General features: G+C 43.0%; 2 protein-coding genes and 1 non-coding gene across 8 annotated transcripts in view; all 3 read left to right on the top strand.

Moving 5' to 3' along the window:
- Positions 1-3,035: 3,035 nt before the first annotated feature.
- On the top strand, positions 3,036-3,108 carry TRNAR-CCU (transfer RNA arginine (anticodon CCU)). The gene has a single exon. It is a non-coding gene; the product is annotated as a tRNA-Arg (tRNA).
- A 562-nt stretch (positions 3,109-3,670) lies between these two features.
- Positions 3,671-7,347, top strand: FMC1 (formation of mitochondrial complex V assembly factor 1 homolog). Its single transcript, XM_019947653.3, has 2 exons — positions 3,671-3,880; positions 7,055-7,347. Exons 1-2 carry the CDS (start codon positions 3,743-3,745, stop codon positions 7,256-7,258), a joined length of 342 nt encoding a protein of 113 aa, XP_019803212.2. The 5' UTR covers positions 3,671-3,742; the 3' UTR covers positions 7,259-7,347.
- A 9,147-nt stretch (positions 7,348-16,494) lies between these two features.
- Positions 16,495-19,249, top strand: part of LUC7L2 (LUC7 like 2, pre-mRNA splicing factor) — a 64,409-nt gene continuing 61,654 nt past the window's right edge. For 3 of the 6 annotated variants that reach the window (XM_073809980.1, XM_073809977.1, XM_073809979.1), the window contains exon 1: positions 18,040-18,056. In XM_073809980.1, coding sequence (XP_073666081.1) covers positions 18,055-18,056 — 2 coding nt within the window. In that variant the 5' untranslated portion in view covers positions 18,040-18,054. Of the gene's footprint in view, positions 16,939-18,039; positions 18,057-19,249 lie in introns of those variants that run through there. The other 3 variants (XM_073809978.1, XM_019947342.3, XM_019947227.3) reach the window with 3 other exon arrangements.

Genomic DNA, 19,249 nt, shown 5'->3' on the forward strand with positions numbered 1-19,249 from the left:
GCTGGCTAAACCAAGAAACTGCCCTGAGCTTGTTCCCACATTTCTAAGTAGGTAAAATCCGAGTACTACCTCATAGGATTGTGGTGAGGGTCGCCTGTGAAGTGCCCCAGGACATAGTTTGAACCCTGGCAACCCTAGGTTATATAAGGTCAACAGAAGTGTTTTGTTTGACAGACAGTATTGTTTTTAACTGATTGCTAACACTTAAAGGGGCATTGCATAAAAATTCTGGATTTACAACTTCTCTTGAAAAATCAGCAGCTCTGGCAACACTGTAACCACATTCCTACTTGCAACTAGATAGAGCTGAAAAGTCTCGCTCCTGTGCAGGAGGCAGGAACCCACCTGCCTGATTCACTCTTGTTTACCTGCCTACTCTCTTCTGTAGGGCTTTGGGTATGTAGCCCTGCACTAGGAATATAAAGATTTTCCAAAGTTGCAAAATTATGAAGTTTGGCTAAATTGTCTCTAAGAACTTTTCTAGACTGATTTGGTTTTCTGTTGACACACAGTAATTCTAAAATTTAGTGGAATTTATTCCCAGACAGCCATTTTATTATCTTTAATGTTTCTTTGGGTTGACTGGGTTTAGCTGGGCAGTTCTCTGCTCCATATGACATTGGTTGAGACTGTAGTCATTTGGGGGTGCCACTGGATTGGGACACTCAAGATGGCTCACTGAACATGATAATTCATGCTGTCAGCTGAGAGGTCAGCTTGGCGTATTTCAGGACTCTTCATGGGCCGTGGGGTTTTCACAGCATAGTAGTTAGAAGCAGATTGTGAAAGTTGCCAGTTTTAAGGCCTGGGACTCCAGAGAAGTCCCAGAACATTCTATTTTAGTTAAATCTGGTCACAAAGCCAGCCTAAGCTGGCTTTCAAGTGTGGGAGGGGTGAGTAGGATGAGTAATAAGCTTCACCTCTTGATGTAAGAAGCATCATATGTATGAAAGGGGAAGATCTTGGGGGGCCATCTTTGGTGACTAGTGGCTACATAGAGCTAACATTTTATGATTATCTATTTACTCTTGCTTTAGTGTAAAAATGGAAGAAAAGAGTCTCTCTGCAGTTCAGTAAAAAGGAACTCAGAATTATGTCTTATTGCCCCTTATCATAACGTATCAACAGTTATTGAAAACCTACTTCCAATTAATTCTCCCACTTCCTCAGAGCTGGCTTAAATTTGCTACATCTTAGAAAGTTGGATAAACAAATTTCTACTAAGGGTAAAATAGCTGACAGCATTCTTCTTAACTCCCTGCATATTTGCCTTTTAAATATCAGACACTTGTGAATTACAGGGTGATAAAATGAATATTTTATGAGTGTGACAGGGAGAGATCAATTCATTCACATTAAGTCATACTGGTTTACTCTTGAGTTGATTCTGGAAGTATCAGGATTCCAGCCCACGTGAAAAATTGATCAAAGTTGGCACAGCTAGAGCTGGTGAACCCTGAGACGGACCTATGAAGAGAGCCCCATGAGAATGGAGAGTCCGGAGTCTGTGCAGTTGCATCTTGGCTTGTGAGGAAGATGATGAAGCTGAGACACAGGTGATATAGCTCGTAAAAGGTAAGATTACATAGAGAATCTAGAGGAGCCCACAGGAGGTGAAGTGAATCATTTTAACTTTGCCATGCTGACCATAAGGGCCTGGAGAAGTGTCTGACCTAGACTTCCCGAGGAAACTTGAAGCCCAAAAGGTAAATAGGAGTATTAATGCGAATGGTTAAGATTCAGGCAAAGGGAATAACACAAAATGTGGAGAGGGGGGCTTGCCTGGTCCTGGAAGATCCCACATGCTGCAGAGCAACTAAGCCCGTGTGCCACAACTACTGAGCCTGTGCTCTAGAGCCCGCGAGCCACAACTACTGAGCCCGTGTGCCACAACTACTGAGCCTGCACTCTAGACCCCATGAACCACAACTACTGAGCCCGTGTGCCATAACTACTGAGCCTGCACTCTAGAGCCTGCAAGCCACAACTACTGAGCCCACGAGCCACAACTACTGAAGCCCACGCGCCTAGAGCCCGTGCTCCACAAGAAAAGCCACCGCAATGAAAGCCCGCGCATCGCAACGAAGAGTAGCCTCCGCTCGCCGCAACTAGAGAAAGACCGCATGCAGCAACAAAGACGCAATGCAGCCAAAACCAAATAAAATTAATTAAATAAATCTATTTAAAAAATGTGGAGAGGAAGACAGAGAAGTTCGGCTACACTGAGCAGAAGGTGAGAGGAGATGAAGGTTAAGACACAGGCAAGGGTCAATTTAGGTAGGGTCCAGTGGTCTGAAATTTACCTTATGGGCAACGGGGAGCCACTGCGAGATTTTTAAGCAAGGGGTTAGTCCGCTGAGACTCAGAAGTGACTTGTCCAATTTATTCAAATAGGAAAAGAAACAGAAAATTAACTCCTAATTGTTTATAATTAACTAATTCCTAGTGAATTAACTAATTCTAATTCCCTGCTATCCCATGTTTACCACTAACCTGCCAATTCAGAAGGCAAGCTAACCGTTTCTAACTGGCCACTTGCTCTGCGGAAATGGCCTGTGTTTCAACCGGAAATAAAATGACCGCTACGCACGCCCCCTAATGGCAGGATGCAGCCAAGCCAAGTCCGGAAAGCCGCAACACCGGAAGGGGCCGGCTGTTTCCGGTGAAAACCCAACGAAACACAAGCTCAGCGGGCGAATCTGGGAGATTCGGCTAGCGTGCCCAGTGCACTCGGCTCCGCGACGTCGTATGCGCGCTTTTGCGCAGGCGCAGCAGCTACCGCGTAGGAAACGCGTACGCAAAACCGTGCGCGTGCCCGATCTCCGTCCGGCGCATCGGTGCTGCTTCGAGGGTAAAACCTTTGGAGCTGTGAGGCGGATATTTGTTCTCTTAACTACAACTCCCAGCATGCCTCGCACCTCATTAATGGTACTAAGTGTAGTTTCCTAGGATAGGTTAAAAAGAAGCTGAGATGACGATGACGTACCAAGGAGGAAAAAAATTGAATACGCTGTTTGAGCACATTATTCACCGAAGCCCCAGTGGCCTAATGGATAAGGCATTGGCCTCCTAAGCCAGGGATTGTGGGTTCGAGTCCCATCTGGGGTGACTATGCTTTTGCCTTTAAAATAATAAAACTTTTTACCTTTCCTCCTTCTTAAACAATTATAGCGAAAAATACTAACTTAATTTTACTCTTTAAAGATGGAAAATGTATGCGTGGTTTTTCTAGGTGTGAGGCTACAGTTTGCGAGAATCAACATACTCCCATTCCCTTCTTCTGAGCCGTAACCCCATTAAGATTTCTGCTAAGTCAGTACGTTGAATTTTGACATCCCCTCTAGACATAAAATCTTCTCAAAGTTTTCTATTTCAAATTGACACCCACTTCCGACATGCCCTCATTTTCTTCAGAGTCAATGGTCTGTCACCGAATGGCGTCTGAAATGACGCAGTCAGGAAAGGAACTAGGACCTTCTTTTCCCTTGCCCGGCCTGTCTCCAGGCTCTTCAGTTACACTCGGCTTTCGTTTGCTTTTGTCTTAACACCTTAGGCCGCCGCTCGGTGTTCGATTAATAACGCTCCGCAAAGAAGGGAAGTGAGACATTCCACTGTCCTGCAGTCGATAGGGGGAGCCGGCAGTCTGGTTCCGACCGTACCATTAAGCGGCTGAGCAAGGGGGTGGTGAGGGAGTAAGAGGGGAGTAGGGCGCCGTCCCGCGCCAAGCTCGGACGACGGGAAAATGGCGGCCTTGGGGTCACCGCTGCGTACTTGGCGAGGCCTTCTCCGAGAGTTGCGCTACTTGAACGCGGCCACAGGCCGACCCTATCGCCACACCCCGGCCTATCGGTACCTCGTGAAGGCTTTCCGTGCACATCGGGTACGGAAGCCCGTGTCCGGGGGCTCCAGCGTCCCTTTCCCGGGAAGGGAGGGAGAGTCGGGTCTGGGCAGGGTGGAGCGCGCCTGGCCTTAGTCCTCATTTCTGAGGCTCTGGTTCCCTCCAAACAGATCGAGGACCGGCGGGAAGGCAAAGTCATCCTGGGGTGGAGCCGTCCCTGAGGATTTCATTGGCTGTCTTTGGCCTGTGTGGAGGGGAAAGTGAGAAGGAAGTGAAATGGCGGAAATAGAGAGGGACAAGAAAAAAGATGTCCTTGGTGGAGAGTGTAGAGTCCCAGGCCACAGCATCTACCCAACACTCTCCTTCCCGGAGGAGAGCTATTCTAGGAACCGGTTTTTGATGCAGAGAGGAAATATTGGGCGCTTCTTGAAGAGCAGGACTACGCCGCTTCGGGGAATGGTGCCTTATAGAGCTGAACTAGAAACCTCTAATGAGGTGGTACTGTGAGTTACAACATTAACGCGATATGTGACCAGACAACAGTTTTTCCGCCTGTAGTAGATAAATATGTACATATGGGAGGCCGTCATTCTTGGAAAATCCCTTTGTGAAATCCGCACTCCTTCTACCCCTTAGGCAAGATCGGATGGAAGATAGTTTTCTTTCTTCAAAAGGGGCAACTGAGGCTCGGGGACAGTTGACCTGTACAAGCACATGTATAGGAACAGCTAGGCTCTAGGTTACTTGGTTCCCAAATAAGAGTCTTCCATTTAATTGCTGACTCTAGAGTTCCTGATCTGGCTTGGAAAGACGTTGCAGCCTTTCTCAGAAATATAAATTGGAGAGTCAGCTTGGGCTTTAGCAAAGGAAACTTAGCGTCTTTTGAGCAGTGTGGGAAAGGGGAGAACCGTCATCCTAACTCTTGATTTTCTGAACCATGGAAGTTAGAATGCAAAATGTTAGAACTAAACTTCAACTAATTTTTTAATTTTTTTTTTTGCGGTATGCGGGCCTCTCACTGCTGTGGCCCTTCCCGCCGCGGAGCACAGGCCCTGGACGCGCAGGCCCAGCGGCCATGGCTCACGGGCCCAGCCGCTCCGCGGCATGTGGGATCTTCCCGGACCGGGGCACGAACCCGTAGCCCCTCCATCAGCAGGCGGATTCTCAACCACTGCGCCACCAGGGAAGCCCTCAACTAATTTTTAAAAGGTCACAATATTAGGGACTGTTAGGAACTTGGCTAACAACGACGAATAAGAGCCACATGGGTGCTGTCTTTTAAGAAGCTTACAATCCACCCGAGGAGCCATATAACCAAGGACTTAGAATAAACAAGTGCTAAGGGAGTAAATAGACAACAGGGGTCCTGGCATACAGAAGGGGTAGGCTTTCAGGAGGAAATTCATTAACCAGGGACTTGAAGAATAAATTCGAGTTAGCAAGTAAATGGGGGTTGGGGAAGATGAGGTCCAAGTAAAGAAGGTGCATAACTGAAAGCCCAGAGGTGGAGGAACTGACAGGTGAGAGCTGCTAAGGTTTAGGGTGTGGTGGATGACGTGGAGGAAGATGAGGTAGGTGGTAGGCAGCAATTTAAACTTTATTGGAAATGTAATGGGAAGTCACTCTTAAGATTTTTAAGGTGACATGATTATAGTTGTACCTAATGGAGGCAACATTATTGCCCTTGAGAAGGCCTTGGTAATGGCTCTGAAATTCCTTGGAAATACACCTGAAATTCATGCTAAAAATTCCAGAAACGCCACTCTGTGAAATGCATATGAGGATATGGGGAAGGGTTCTATTTCCTGCTGGCTCAGAGCTAACTCAATAATCTATGCCCATTTTCTCTCTCCTCTCCCTAGGCTGAAGGGATTCAGTTAGGGAGGGATCTCCCCTTTCTCCATAGAGAAAATACAATTTTCTATTTCATTAGATCTCTTGGTCTCTTGTGGTTCATTTACTATGTAATATTGCTGATGCTTCTCTCCTGACTCCTCTGACTCAGGCTGAATCAAGATCAGTTACGTTCTGTCCTATACTAACATAGAATTCCTGTTTCAAATTCTATCAATTTAGACTTATATAATAGAAATGAATGTTACCCTTTGTTGATGCTTGACATTAGTGTTGGTCACTCATAAATTTTTAATTATAAAAAGTTAAATTGATTAAAGCAGATGAATTTTATTTTTGAGCAGCTTATAGGTGCCATTTTCATATATGTGATCTGCAAATCTTAAAGCACACATTCTAGTTTTCAGATTCCAAACCTAGATATTCAAGTAAAGAAAGGTCAAAGAGAGACATGTAGGCAGTGGTGCCCAAAGATTAATCCACACTTGAACAGGGCTCCTTAAGTCATTTGAGGCTATGCACACATCTTTGTCTTACCTTTCCTGCCCCTTTCTCACAGCCTCAGAACATAAAACTAGTCAAGTAAAGTCTGTGTACTAATTTAATCTGGAAGTTAATTATGATGAAGAAAAAACAAAGTTTGTAGTCACTTTGGAATGGATATGACATTTCCAGCTTCTAAAGGTCATCAGAATACAGATTTTTCAGATGAATAAGTAAATTGTGAGAGCGAGTATAATTAAGTAGTATGAACATATGCATATTACTTTTATTTATAAAACCTTCATTTTGTTACTGGTGAGGACAAAGCTATTTTTCAGAAAAATAAGTTTTTAATTTTCATTGAAATGAAAGGCATATGCCATATTAACCAAAGTCCACAGTCACATAAAATAAAGCAGCCCTTCATTTGTTTGAAGGGGAGAAAGTTCTGTATTTTATTCCTTAGGTGACGTTAATGATCAGTGACCTGACTATATTCCCCATCTCTGCCATTAACCAACCATAGAGCCTCTCTGGGCTTTAGTTCCCTCATTCGTTAAATGAGGGTGTTGAACCAAGAGATAAACTTTTTTCCAGTATTAAAATTTGAGGACATGATGAAATGCTTCAGTGAAACTCTTTGTAAAATTCCTCTTTGATTAACAGGTGCCAGCTTTCCTAATCATCAACAGTTACAGAGTGCCTCTATATATGTACAGAGTGTCTTTATATATGTTATTAAGTATACACAAACACATGTTTGTATGTCCTCTGCATTTACTTTCATTCTAGAGAATGCTTGTTTAATAAAACTTTCTCTGTGGACCTGTATCTGCAGCTGGGCTGTTAATAGAGTATCTGACCTTGCTACTTCTCCAGGTCACCAGTGAGAAGTTGTGCAGAGCCCAGCATGAGCTTCATTTCCAAGCTGCCACCTATCTCTGCCTTCTGCGCAGCATCCGAGAACATGTGGCCCTTCACCAGGAATTTCATGGCAAGGGTGAGCGCTCAGTGGAGGAGTCGGCTGGCTTAGTGGGTCTCAAGTTGCCCCAACAGCCTGGAGGGAAGGGCTGGGAGCCATGAAAATGGAGAGATTCCTTGGATGCTGCCTTCATACAAGAATTTAATAATTTCTATCAATATGTATTTATCATTAAATTTTTTTTAAAGTTTAGGGGTTTTCTCTGAAATTTTGTTGACTGAATTTCTCTGAAATTTTGTTGACTGAGGTTTTCTTAGGGAGGTTTCATCTTTACTCTCAGTGAATTTTCTGAAGTTCCTACACTAGGCTGCTTGATGTTCTTGATTTACTTTTAAAACTCTTTAGTTTTCTTTTTAATTTAAAAAGTAATACAGCCTATTAAGGAATTCAAATGGTACAGACATAAAATAAAGCCCTCTTACCTTTTCCCTTGTCCCTCCCTCCCCTCTCCCAACCCCCATTACCAGGTGGTAACGATTACTAACAGTTTGGTGGGCATGTTTCTAGATGTTTCCTATGCATAAACAAACAATTATACATATATACCTTTTATCTAAGTACACAAATATGATGTTAAGGTCCTGGTAGGAAACAGATGGCACACTCATACAGGGTTACTGAGGAGAGTTAATGAAGGGATATTTATAAAGATGTGGGTTGAATTAAGGTCAACAAGACAGTGGGGGGCTGTTATCTCCCAAGCCTGACAGAGTTGACCCTTAGGTATAAGAACATGGCCACCACTCATCTGCAGGCTGCAGGAAGGCTAGGGAGAGGGCAATGGAATGAGCACACTGACCGCTCCGCTTCTGCCGTCTACCTTCCATGTCAAATTGCTCTTCCTTCTGAATTCTGTCTCAGGGTGAAGGGCTCCATAATGCACTTGGCTGACCAAGTCAAGAACTTGGGCTTCATTCTGTATTTCTCTTTCTCTTCACTCTCCAGATCCAGTCAGTAAGTTCTGCTTTTGCAAGAACTGTTAGCATCACTGTCTCTGTCCTAGTTGAAGCACTGGAAATCTTTTGGCTGAACTATTAAATTAGACTCATAAGTGGTCCCCTTGCCTCTAAAGCCCTAAATGCCACAAATAAAAATTCTCTGTGAACTACCAATAGTTCTTTATCTGTGCCCCCTTTGTGGTATATGTCAGTTTCTTCTGGTATTATAATTGTAGACGTATAATCTCTTTTTCCCTGGACTGTCAGCTCCTTTAGAGTAAGGATGCTGTCTCATTCATTTTTGTAGTCTATAAAGCGTCTTCCACAGTGACTTACATAGACAATTATTCAGTCAGTGTTTTGAATGCAAGGCTCAGTTCTACTCACTAGGAGAACAATCTGAACAAAAATACTCCAAGCACTTCAAAACATCATCTCTTCTAAGAGATTAACATTAGAATAATAGTATTAAGAGGTCAAAACAAGCATTTGTTCAATTGAACTGATCAAAAAAATAAAAATGTTTAACATACTATTTCCCCCTGTGTTATTTCATGGACATGGGTATATTATTATCTGAAGATGTTTTACTTTGCTAAGATGAAGAAAGCAAAAGGATTAGGATAGATTGATGTTTTGATTCCTTTAGTTAAAATATTGTGTGTATAACAAATAACTTTTTTTCTGGCCGAGCCGAGCAGCTTGTGGGATCTTAGTTCCCCGAATAGGGACTGAACCCAGGCCACAGCAGTGAACGCGCTGAGTCCTAGCCACTGGACTGCCAGGGAATTCCCATAACGTTTTTAAAGAAAGAGATTTGAGGCAGAACTGCCGAAAAGGGTAAGAAATACTTACGGGCTTGCAGTCATATAGACCTAGGCTTTAATCCCATCTTTATCATTTACCAGCTGTGTGATCTTGGGTAGGTTAGTTGTCCTGAGCTTGTTCCCTCTTCTGTAGAATGAGAATGCCAACAAGGTGGTTGTAATAAGTGAGAATAATGTTTACATAAAACATTTGCACAGTACATAAGTGCCTGACAAAAAAGAAAAACTTGTTTTCTTCTTAAACCACCGCACCCTTATTCTTTCATCATGAACCCTTCCTCTAAGCCCTATTGCCACCAGTCTTCTGAAATACAGACAACTTATTTCCCATGGTTTAAATGATTTGCTCAGGCCATTTCTGTCCTTATATAATAACCTGGACCTCCTATCAATGGTCTTACCATCCAGAATTAGCTGAACTCAATGTTGGAAATAGACGGAATTGACTCTGTATTAGTGATAAACTTTCTATACTGGGAATGTCCTAAAAGTAGGGACTCCTGAGGTTTTGGCACTGTGTTAACTCACTATAGTTTTTGATGTGGTACATGCTTTATCACATTCCTTTGCTGTCTGTTCTTCTCTTCTGACTGTCCTTTAACTTCAGCTGCTTCCTCTCACTGAATTCTATTAGTATTTAAATATGCTCAAGCCTCTTCCGTCTAAAAACAACTATAGTTGACCCTTGAGCAATTTGGGGGATTAAGGGCACCAATCCTCCACAGAGTCAAAACTCTGAGTTTAATTTATAGTCTGACTTCCACGGTTCTGCATCTGCAGATTCAACCAACTGCGGGTCGGGTAGTACTTTGGTATTTATTTATTTATTTATTTATTTATTTTTTTGCGGTACGCGGGCCTCTCACTGTTGTGGCCTCTCCCTGTGGAGCACAGGCTCCGGACGCACAGGCTCAGTGGCTGAGGCTCACAGGCCCAGCCGCTCCACGGCATGTGGGATCCTCCCGGACCGGGGCACGAACCCATGTCCCCTGCATCGGCAGGCGGACTCTCAATCACTGCGCCACCAGGGAAGCCCTACTTTGGTATTTATTATTGAAAAAATCCACGTATAAGTGGACCAGCACAGTTCAAACACATGTTGTTCAAGGGTCAGTTGTACTCAGCTTTAACTCAAATATCTTTTCAGCTCCTATCTTCTAACTCATTCCTCTTTGCAAACAAATTGAATGTATTCAATGAATTGAATGAATTTATTCAGTGAATTGAGTGAATTTTCATTTTCTACATTTTTTTTTAAAGTCTTTATTGAATTTGTTACAATATTGCTTCTGTTTTATGTTTTGGTTTTTTGGCCGCGAGGCATGTGGGACCTTAACTCCCCGACCAGGGATAGAACCCGCACCCCCTTCATTGGAAGGCAAAGCCTTTTTTTTTTAATGTTTATTTATTTATTTATTTTCTTATTAGTCATCTTGGAAGGCAAAGTCTTAACCACTGGACCGCCAGGGAAGTCCCCACATTTTTTAAACTTATATTGAGGTATAATGTACATATAATAAATATACAGGTGAATGAATAATGACAAATGAATGCATCTGTGTAATAACCACACCAATAAAGCTATAGAACATTTTCATTGCACCCCAAAAGTTCCCTTGTGCCCATTTGCAGACAACCCCCCTTCCCCACACCTGGTCCTAGGCAACCACTGACCTCCTTGCTGTAATCATAGATTAGTTTGGCCTGTTCAAGTATTTCCTCCAAATGCAGTCATATAGTATTTACTCTTTTGAGTTGGCTTCTTTTGCTCAGCGTACAGATTTTGAGGTTAATAATCCATGTTGTTTCATGTACCCATTTTATGCATTTTTCATGACCATTTATTCTTTTTTTTTTTTTTTTTTTTTTGTACGCGGGCCTCTCCGGTTGCGGAGCACAGGCTCCGGACGCGCAGGCTCAGCGGCCATGGCTCACGGACCCAGCCGCTCCGCGGCATGTGGGATCTTCCCGGACCGGGGCACGAACCCGTGTTCCCTGCATCAGCAGGCGGACTCACAACCACTGCGCCACCAGGGAAGCCCATGACCATTCATTCTTAATCCACTGCAGTCTGGTTTTTCGCCCTCTATTAGAACTGCCTTGCAAATTTACAAATGACCTTCATGCCACTAAACCCAATGGATCATTCCTTCTCTTGCTGACTCGTAGGGAGTATTTGCCACTGTTAACCTTTCCTTCCTTTTCTCTTGGCTTTCATGATACATTCTCTGCTTTCTTCTCTCATTGTAGCCATTTGTCTTCAGTTTCCTCTTCTGTGTATCGCTTATATGTTGGTGTTCCTCATGTTCAGACCTAGGTCCTTATCTCACACTCTACATGCTTTCCCTGGGTGATCACCTACATTCCAAGGCTTTAATTATCATCAACAGGCTAACTCCAGTCCAGCCCCCCCTGCCAAGCTATAGACCCGTCCAGCGGCCAGACACCACCACTTAGGTGACTCAAAGGCATCTCAAATTCAGTGCATCGGGCTTCCCTGGTGGCGCAGTGGTTGGGAGTCTGCCTGCCGATGCGGGGGGCGCGGGTTCGGGCCCCGGTCCGGGAGGGTCCCGCGTGCCGTGGAGCGGCTGGGCCTGCGCGTCTGGAGCCTGTGCTCCGCGGCGGGGGGGGCCGCAGCGGTGGGAGGCCCGCGTACCGCAAAAAAAAAAAAAAGAAAAGAAAATTCAGTGCATCTAAAATGGAAACTCCTCATCCCCCCATAAAATCCCTGGTGTTCCCTGTTAGTTCATTGACATTCTCACTTAGCCACTTAAGTCGGAAATCTGAGTTATTCGAGACTGCTTCCTTTTCTTCACATCCTCAGCTAAATAATCGCTAAATTAGATTTTACCTCCTAAGAATCTTGACTCGCTATTGCTGCTACCCTAGCGCAGACCTCTTATCTCCTGCATCTCTTCTCTGAACCACTGCCCTCCCTAATTGGTCTCGTTAAATCCAAATTGTGCTCTTCAATCAATCCATATTCCACTATGTACAGATCTGATCTTGTCTCTCTCCAGCTTACAACCCTTCAAGTTAAACTTTAACAAGGGCCTGCAGGATCTGGCCCTTGCAAAATATCTTGAGCCACATCTCTACTCCCCTTACATTTGACAGTCTAGCCATACCGAAATTTGGTTCTAGGAGCCATGGCTTTCTTTCAACATTCTGCTGCGTGTGGCTTGCGGGATGTTAGTTCCCTGACCAGGGCTCAAACCCACGCCCGCTGCAGTGGAAGTGTGGAGTCCTAACCACAGGACCATAAGGGAAGTCCCCCAGAATTTGAATTTTTTAATCTACATTTAAATTAACAGGAACCATGTTTATAAAATTTGATGTTAGGTATGTACTCATGCCCCAACGATAATTGCAGTATTAAATTTTACTATATAGCCTTTATTTATTTACTATATTAGTTTATAAATTACAGTAAAATGCAGAGTTGTCTGCTCTGGATGGCTAGCAAAATGTATGCTACTTGTACCTATTCTAATTTTTAATTACCTAGTTTCTAGCATGTATAGATTAAGAGTATATACTGTTAAGTTCCTGTTTCCTTATGAGACCTTATTCCTGAAGGAATGGATATCATTGCTAGAATGTACACAAAGACATATTCACAGAGGTTTTTGTTTTTTCAGATAAGAGTTACTAAATTTTAAAAATTAAAAAAAGTTTACAAACAAAGAGAACAAACTTCTGTTAATGATAGTCTAGGTAATTTGGATTAACCCTTCTGTTGAAGACAGCTAAAAAACGTGGATGAAATTTTTTTTTTAATTCCTAAAATCATTAAAGAGCTATTAAGATAAGTAGGGAAATACTAGGCCAAATCTTAGAACACAAGAACCAAGAAAAGTAAGTGCAGCACACAAAGGCACATTTTTGGCTTCAGGGCATTTGCCAGTTTAGTAGCAATAGCTTCAGTATTGAAACTGACCTGTATTTTTGGTGGGATTATAGGGCTAGTGAGGCAAAAGACAAAGTCCAGGGCCCACCAAGGTGGGCACTCTAATAAACTCACACTCACTTTAAACTAGGACCCTGGAGTTCACCCTCAAGTTTGAACTGGAAATTAAAAAAGCCCTTGCCAGGCTTTCAGACCATATTTTTGCCATTTTGGTGCCAAGGGAAATTAAAGCATTGAATTTGTATCACGGTGATCCTTGACAAGTACTTCAAGTTACTATCAGAGAAAAATAAAAATCCTCTCTGGAGAAAGATAGCATTAAGCCCTACTTAGGGCTTATATTACGCCTACACATAGTTTTTCATATACATGTTCAGCACACAAAGATAACTAGACACAGAAGAAAACAAGACCCCATAAGTGAAAACCAGGAAATAGACAACAGAAACAGAAACACAGAAAACATCAGATATTATAATTAGCAAACTCAGATTACAAAACAATTATGATCACTAGGGTCAAAGAACAGCCAACCTTGGGAATTTCATCAAGGAACCAGAAACTATAAAAAATGACTTAGATTTGAAAAACCAAATACAAATTCTAGAACTGAAAAACTAAAGAATTTAATGGATGGGTTTAACAACAGACTAGACACACTGGAAGGGAGATTAGTGTGAACTATAAATTTGTCAGAAAAAAAGCATCAAGAAGGTAGCTTGGCAAGACAAGGTGGAAAATGTGAAGAGAGTAAAGAGACATAGAGGAAACAGTGAAAACTTTATTTGGAGGTCCAGAAGTTGATGAATGACAGTATTTGAGAATAGCTAAAAATTTCCTGGAATTGATAGATGTCAGTTCACAGATTCTAAAAGCTCAGTGAATCTCAAGCAGAATAAATAAAAATAAATCCACACCCAGATACATCATAGTAAGTTGCAGAAAACCACAGGCAAAAAGAACAAAATTTGAAAGCAGCCAGCTGTCTTCAAAGGAGTGACAGACTGAGAACTGACTTCCCAGGAGCAACGAAGGCTGCAGAATGATAGAATCTATGTGCTGAAAGAAAATAACTTCCAACCTAGAATATCCATCTAGAATTGAGAAAGGCAAAATAAAGGTCTTTTCAGATCAACAACAATGGAAGAGTTCCTTACCAGCAGGCCAACACTAAAGCAAACCCTGAGGCAGGGTAGGCAAACTTCCCTAAAAAGCTAGATAGTAAATATTTTAGTCTTGCAGGCCATAGGGTATGGTATCTGTCACAACCACTCAACTTTGCTGTTGTAGTGCAAAAAAACCACAGACAATAACAAATCAGTAAGCCTGGTGGTATTCCAATGAAACTATTCACAAAAATTGGCAATGGGCTGGATTTGATGGGTCAATTGTATATTGCTGACTCCTGTTCTAAAGTTTAAACATCAGACACAAGGGAAATGACCCCAGATGGAAAGGCAGAGATTCCAGAAAGAAAGCAGAGTGGTAAATAAACAAACATCGATTATATGAAACTTGGTTTTAAAAAACATAAAGAACTGGGAATTCCCTGGCGGTCCAATGGTTAGGACTCTGCACTTTCACTGCCGTGGGCCTGAGTTCCATCCATAGTTGGGGAACTAAGATCCCACAAGCTGCGGGGTGCGGCCAAAAAAACAAAACAGTAAAGAACTAAAACACATGCTTAACAAGAACATGTATCTTGGGAAGAGGTTAAATGGAGTTAGTTTTCTAGGTTCTCTGTATTATCTCTCTGGGGGAAGTGTAAAGACTTTGATACATTAAAAATGCCCCTTATAACTTCTAGGGTAACTGCTAAAAGAATAAAAACAGACTAAAATTTTCAAACTACTAGAAGGGGAAAAAATGAAATGATTAAAAGGCAGACAAGAAAGGAGAGAAAATTAAACATAAAACAGGTGAGACAAATAGACAAAATAAGAGCTTTAAACTCAAGCACATGTGTAATTACATGAATATGAATGATTAAATGCTTCAATTAAAAGACAGTGAATATCAGACTATTGAAAAAAAAACGGTTGTTTTAAAATAAGAGATACATCTAAAATGTAAGCAACCAGAAAGGTAGAAAGTAAGAGAGGGACAAGAACTAAAATCTCTTCACTGACACATAACATTTCAACATTTTAGTGTATTTTCCTCCTAAGGGTATTGTATATGTAATAGGGCATTCCTCTCAGACATATTAATTTGTAAATTTTTCTTTTATTGTAAGTAGTTTTCAAAGGATGATATTCCAAGTATTGGAGTTGTTTGAATTTTCAGTTCTCTGAATAACTGGTGGGAAACTATCTGGTCAGTTACTAAACACTAGGATGATTCTAAGATTTTTGTTGGCCCAGTATGCATTTAAAGGGATCTTGGGGGAATTCCCTGGTGGTCCAGTGGTTAGGACTCGGTGCTTTCACTGGCAGGGCACAGGTGCCATCCCTGGCCAGGGAACTAAGATCCCTCAAACAGCGCAGTGCAGCCAAGAAGAAAAAAAGGATCTTGGTACTATGATTGTTATTTTACGTAATTTTTTTTACTGATGTTGATATTAAATTATAAGTTCCAAGACAATGTATATAAAATCTTAATGAAACAAAAAAGTTTACCATTATTTCCTTGCAAAGTACCTATGTCTCATCTTAAGGAATTAATATTTTACAAAAATAAGTTAAAACCTCAGGGCAAGGCTCTGGGCTAGGATTTTCTGCTAGCTCATTTAGTCCTCACAACAGTGCTATAAGGTATGTATCTTCATTAGACATGAGATTTAAGAAATAAATCGCTGCATGTCCCCACAGTTAGTAATCGGTCGACCTACATCTGGAATGCAGGGTGATGGCAAGCTAAGAACCCACAGGCTTGCTTTTCTGTTGTCAGCGCTGCTGATACACTGAAAAGGCCTTATCCTTCAAATTTAGCTCTCAAGCAGGAAAAAAATTCTCTACAAGATGACCTCCTTTCCTTTGTTAGAATACTGCTTAACTTTTATAGCTTCTAATTTAGACTAACAGCTTCCTGCTATATATATAAGTAACGATGACAAATCCGAATGGGGTAGGTGGCCTGTTTCGTAGTGCAGTAATTTCAGGCGTTATTTCCTGAACCTGATTTATTCCAGTTGGGGGTGCTTAAAGCCTCCTTGCATAGATTAAGGAAGATGACCCAGCTGTCAGATATCCAGGGCTCCTTCTGTAGAGGGTCGGGCAGCAGTGAGAAAGGAGTCGAGGCTACACGATTTTCAGGTGGGCCCTTGAAAAACGAGTTAATCGGTCAATGAATATTCGTCAGGAATACGCCCGGATTAGCTCCTAAGACTGCTAACCTCCGTCGAAAGGACGGGTATGGTCTCTACTTACTTTAGACTCGGGCTAACCCTCTGGCACACTAGCTAGCTTGGGCTGGTTAGCCAGCACAGCGTGCAACGCTGCCCTAGCAGACCTGCAGCCTGGAGCGTTTTCGCGCCCGGGGCGGATCCGGCTCTAGGGTCCGTTGAGGCACCAGAGTCTCGCGAGATCTGGAGGGCTGGGGCGGGAGAGGCCCGCGTGCACGCGCCCGAGAGCCGTTAGGGTGGAACCCCTCCCGCACGGGCCGGGCGGAGCAAATACAGTTGGACGCTAGTTGGTGGAGCCCCCGCGGGAAACGACTAAGCGCGAGGAGCGTGCGCGCTCACGTCGCGGCGACGGTGGCGGCGAGCGGCGTCAGAGCTTGAAGGGGGGGTTGACGTCTTCTGGCGGGTGGCAGTGTTGGAGACGAGAGCTTGGTTAGCCGGTATTGCTTCTGTCCCAGGAACCCGACGGAGAGTGAGGGAACGAGGGTCGCTTTCGGGGGCTGCTGCCTTCCACGTACGCGTCGTCGTGAGGAGCGCAGCCCGGACTCTCCTGCAACCCTTCCAGCTCCCTTTTCCGCACGCCTCGAGGCAGCGGCGGCAACCGAGACAGCGTCTCACCTTCCCCCACCCCTTCCCCTTGTCCCCCCGCCCGAGAGGGCCCGGTCTGCGCCCCACCCCCGTCCGTCCGCCCGCTACGCCGCCGCCATGTCGGCGCAGGCCCAGATGCGCGCGATGCTGGACCAGTTGATGGGCACCTCCCGGGACGGTAAGTCTCTGCCAGTGCCCTGGGGGTGGGGGAAGGGATGGGGAAGGCGAGGCAAGGGTCTCCGCGGGCGCACCTGGGCTTGTGTGTGTGGCTGAGTAAGGGGCTCCTAGATTGGTAACACGAGGTCCCGGCTCCCGTCCCATCCAATCAGGGCTGGGCAGGCGGGCCTGGGGGGCGGCGACCGAGCGGATTGGCGGGAACTGCTGCCAATGGGGTCAGGCGGGGCCTGGAGGCCGAAAGGAGAGTTTGAGCCTTGAGTGTTGACTTGGCTGGGACGGGAGAGCCCACGTCTCTTTTGCGTAGGCGGGCGGCCTGTTTTGTCGCTGATTAGGTACCTGCGGACCGCTAAAGCCTCCGCCCCCTGAACTAATTCCTTAACCCAGAGCTTTGGGATCAGTCCTCGTCGCCGCCTTCCAGAGTATCCAGGGAGAACTGGCCCCCATCAACCACCCCCTTACCTGGGTCCGGAGAAAACCTTTACTAGGAATCCAGTCCCAGGGATGAAACAACCATTCTTATGGGAAAATCTGACCCAAACCATGGTTTCTTGAAGCGGGTGTGTTTGGCCCATTTTGTGAAAAGAAGGATGTTACGGCCTGTTTTTTTCCGAGAGACCTCCATTTTGTTAGACAATTTAATAGAGGCTTTGTTCAGTAAATATTGACAAACCTTGCTTGTGCCCCGAATAGAACCATTTTGAAAATGTGGTGCCCAGTGAAGTAGAATTGAGGGGAAACAACGATCCTTTTAGGCGCTTAGGTTAGAGCTTGTATAGAAAACCACTAATGGCTGGATAGCTTTTTGTCATAGAGATTTTCTAGATAAGATGAAATGCTGATGCTTTTTTGGTGGTGATAATTAGTAATGTACTCTTTGATATTCGACTCAAATCCATGCTAATATGGAGGAAGGGTCTAGTTCACTACTTTTTCTCTTAAAGACAAAGCCAATACTTGCTCATTTTTGTATGTTGCTTGTTCAGGCAAATAGTTTCTTAGCCATTAAAGAAATGCTTTTTTTTGACAAGTTATTTAAATTGTTTGATGTAAGAGAAAAGGCACACTCAACTTTTTAGCAGTCGCTATTACAATTTCCTTGAATGCTTTGCAGCAAAATATGTGAGTAAAACATTTTATCGAATTCAAATGTTATAGCAGTGTATACTTTGCATGGTTTTTCAGTGTTCCTAGTTCAGTTGTAATAAATACCCACATTTGGAACTTATCTTCGTAGAACGTATAGAAAAATAGGTGTAGATCGCAAACCTACTTGTGGTTGTGTAGAGAGGAGGCAGGATTGGGAAGGAAATGAATTTCATTTGTGTAGTAAAGCCTTGAAAGTTAACGTTAATTAAAAATGCCACTGGAGAAACTTATCAGTTACCATTTTTCACTTTTAGATAAGAATGGTTTTTTATAACATATGGTATTGAGAAGGGACTTAATCCAGAATCTTAGCTAACAGAATAATCTTTGTAGTAAAATTATAGAAATCATTTCATTTAAGACATACTTTACATGATCCTTTTAATCCTAGATGGGTACCGTTTTGGGTACCTTCTGCATGGATTGAATTTCCTAATTTTACTGGGAGGGTAGTTGAATCAGAGTAACTACTATCACCTGATAAATTTCCAAACTAGGTAGCCAATCTAATATTGCAAAGCTGAATTAAAATGTGTGTGTGTGTGTGTATATATGTGTATACGTATATATATATACACACACACATACACATACATATATATATTTTTTCTATTTGTGTAATTAGCAGACACTTGGGTTTCTTAAAAATCCACTCTGCTTTGTATACAAATAAATTTATATTTTTATGTGTCTGTTACTGGATTTTTTTTTTTTTTTTTGCCTCCAGACTAAGAGGATTTACCAATGAACCCATGTTTACAAGTCCACGATATTATTTAGCTGAAATGACTGGATTTTCACTGCTGTGTTGGGCCAGAAGTAAGAAACATACTACTTTCAAGGAAAAGAATTGAATTTTTTTTAGATACCCAAATTAGTTCTTTTATGTATATAAGACAAGAATCAGAGTATTCTTTTCCTTCTTACCAGATAGTTAATGAGTTTACATACTTCATCTTATGATTCAGGACCTTTAAATAATTAGGACTTTTTTTTTTAGCATACAGTCAACTTGAAGTTATCCAGGGATAGGGGGACGTGGATACCTTCCTGAATAACTCATGTAATTTGAAACCATATAATGGGAAGCTTTGTATTGGACACAGGAACAGCTTACAGGGAATGCTGTTGGGTATCTTTGGTACTAAGAGGTGGAAATGGGGATC

The sequence above is a fragment of the Tursiops truncatus genome, chromosome 9, assembly GCF_011762595.2.
Source record: "Tursiops truncatus isolate mTurTru1 chromosome 9, mTurTru1.mat.Y, whole genome shotgun sequence".
Lineage (NCBI taxonomy): Eukaryota > Metazoa > Chordata > Mammalia > Artiodactyla > Delphinidae > Tursiops > Tursiops truncatus.

What these genes read in the sequence shown, in the direction of transcription:
- FMC1 (XM_019947653.3), top strand. Translation starts at nt 3,743, where the DNA reads ATGGCGGCCTTGGGGTCACCGCTGCGTACTTGGCGAGGCCTTCTCCGA. An exon ending in AGGCTTTCCGTGCACATCGG is followed by an intron (nt 3,881 to 7,054) that starts GTACGGAAGCCC and finishes CTACTTCTCCAG; the next exon opens with GTCACCAGTGAGAAGTTGTG.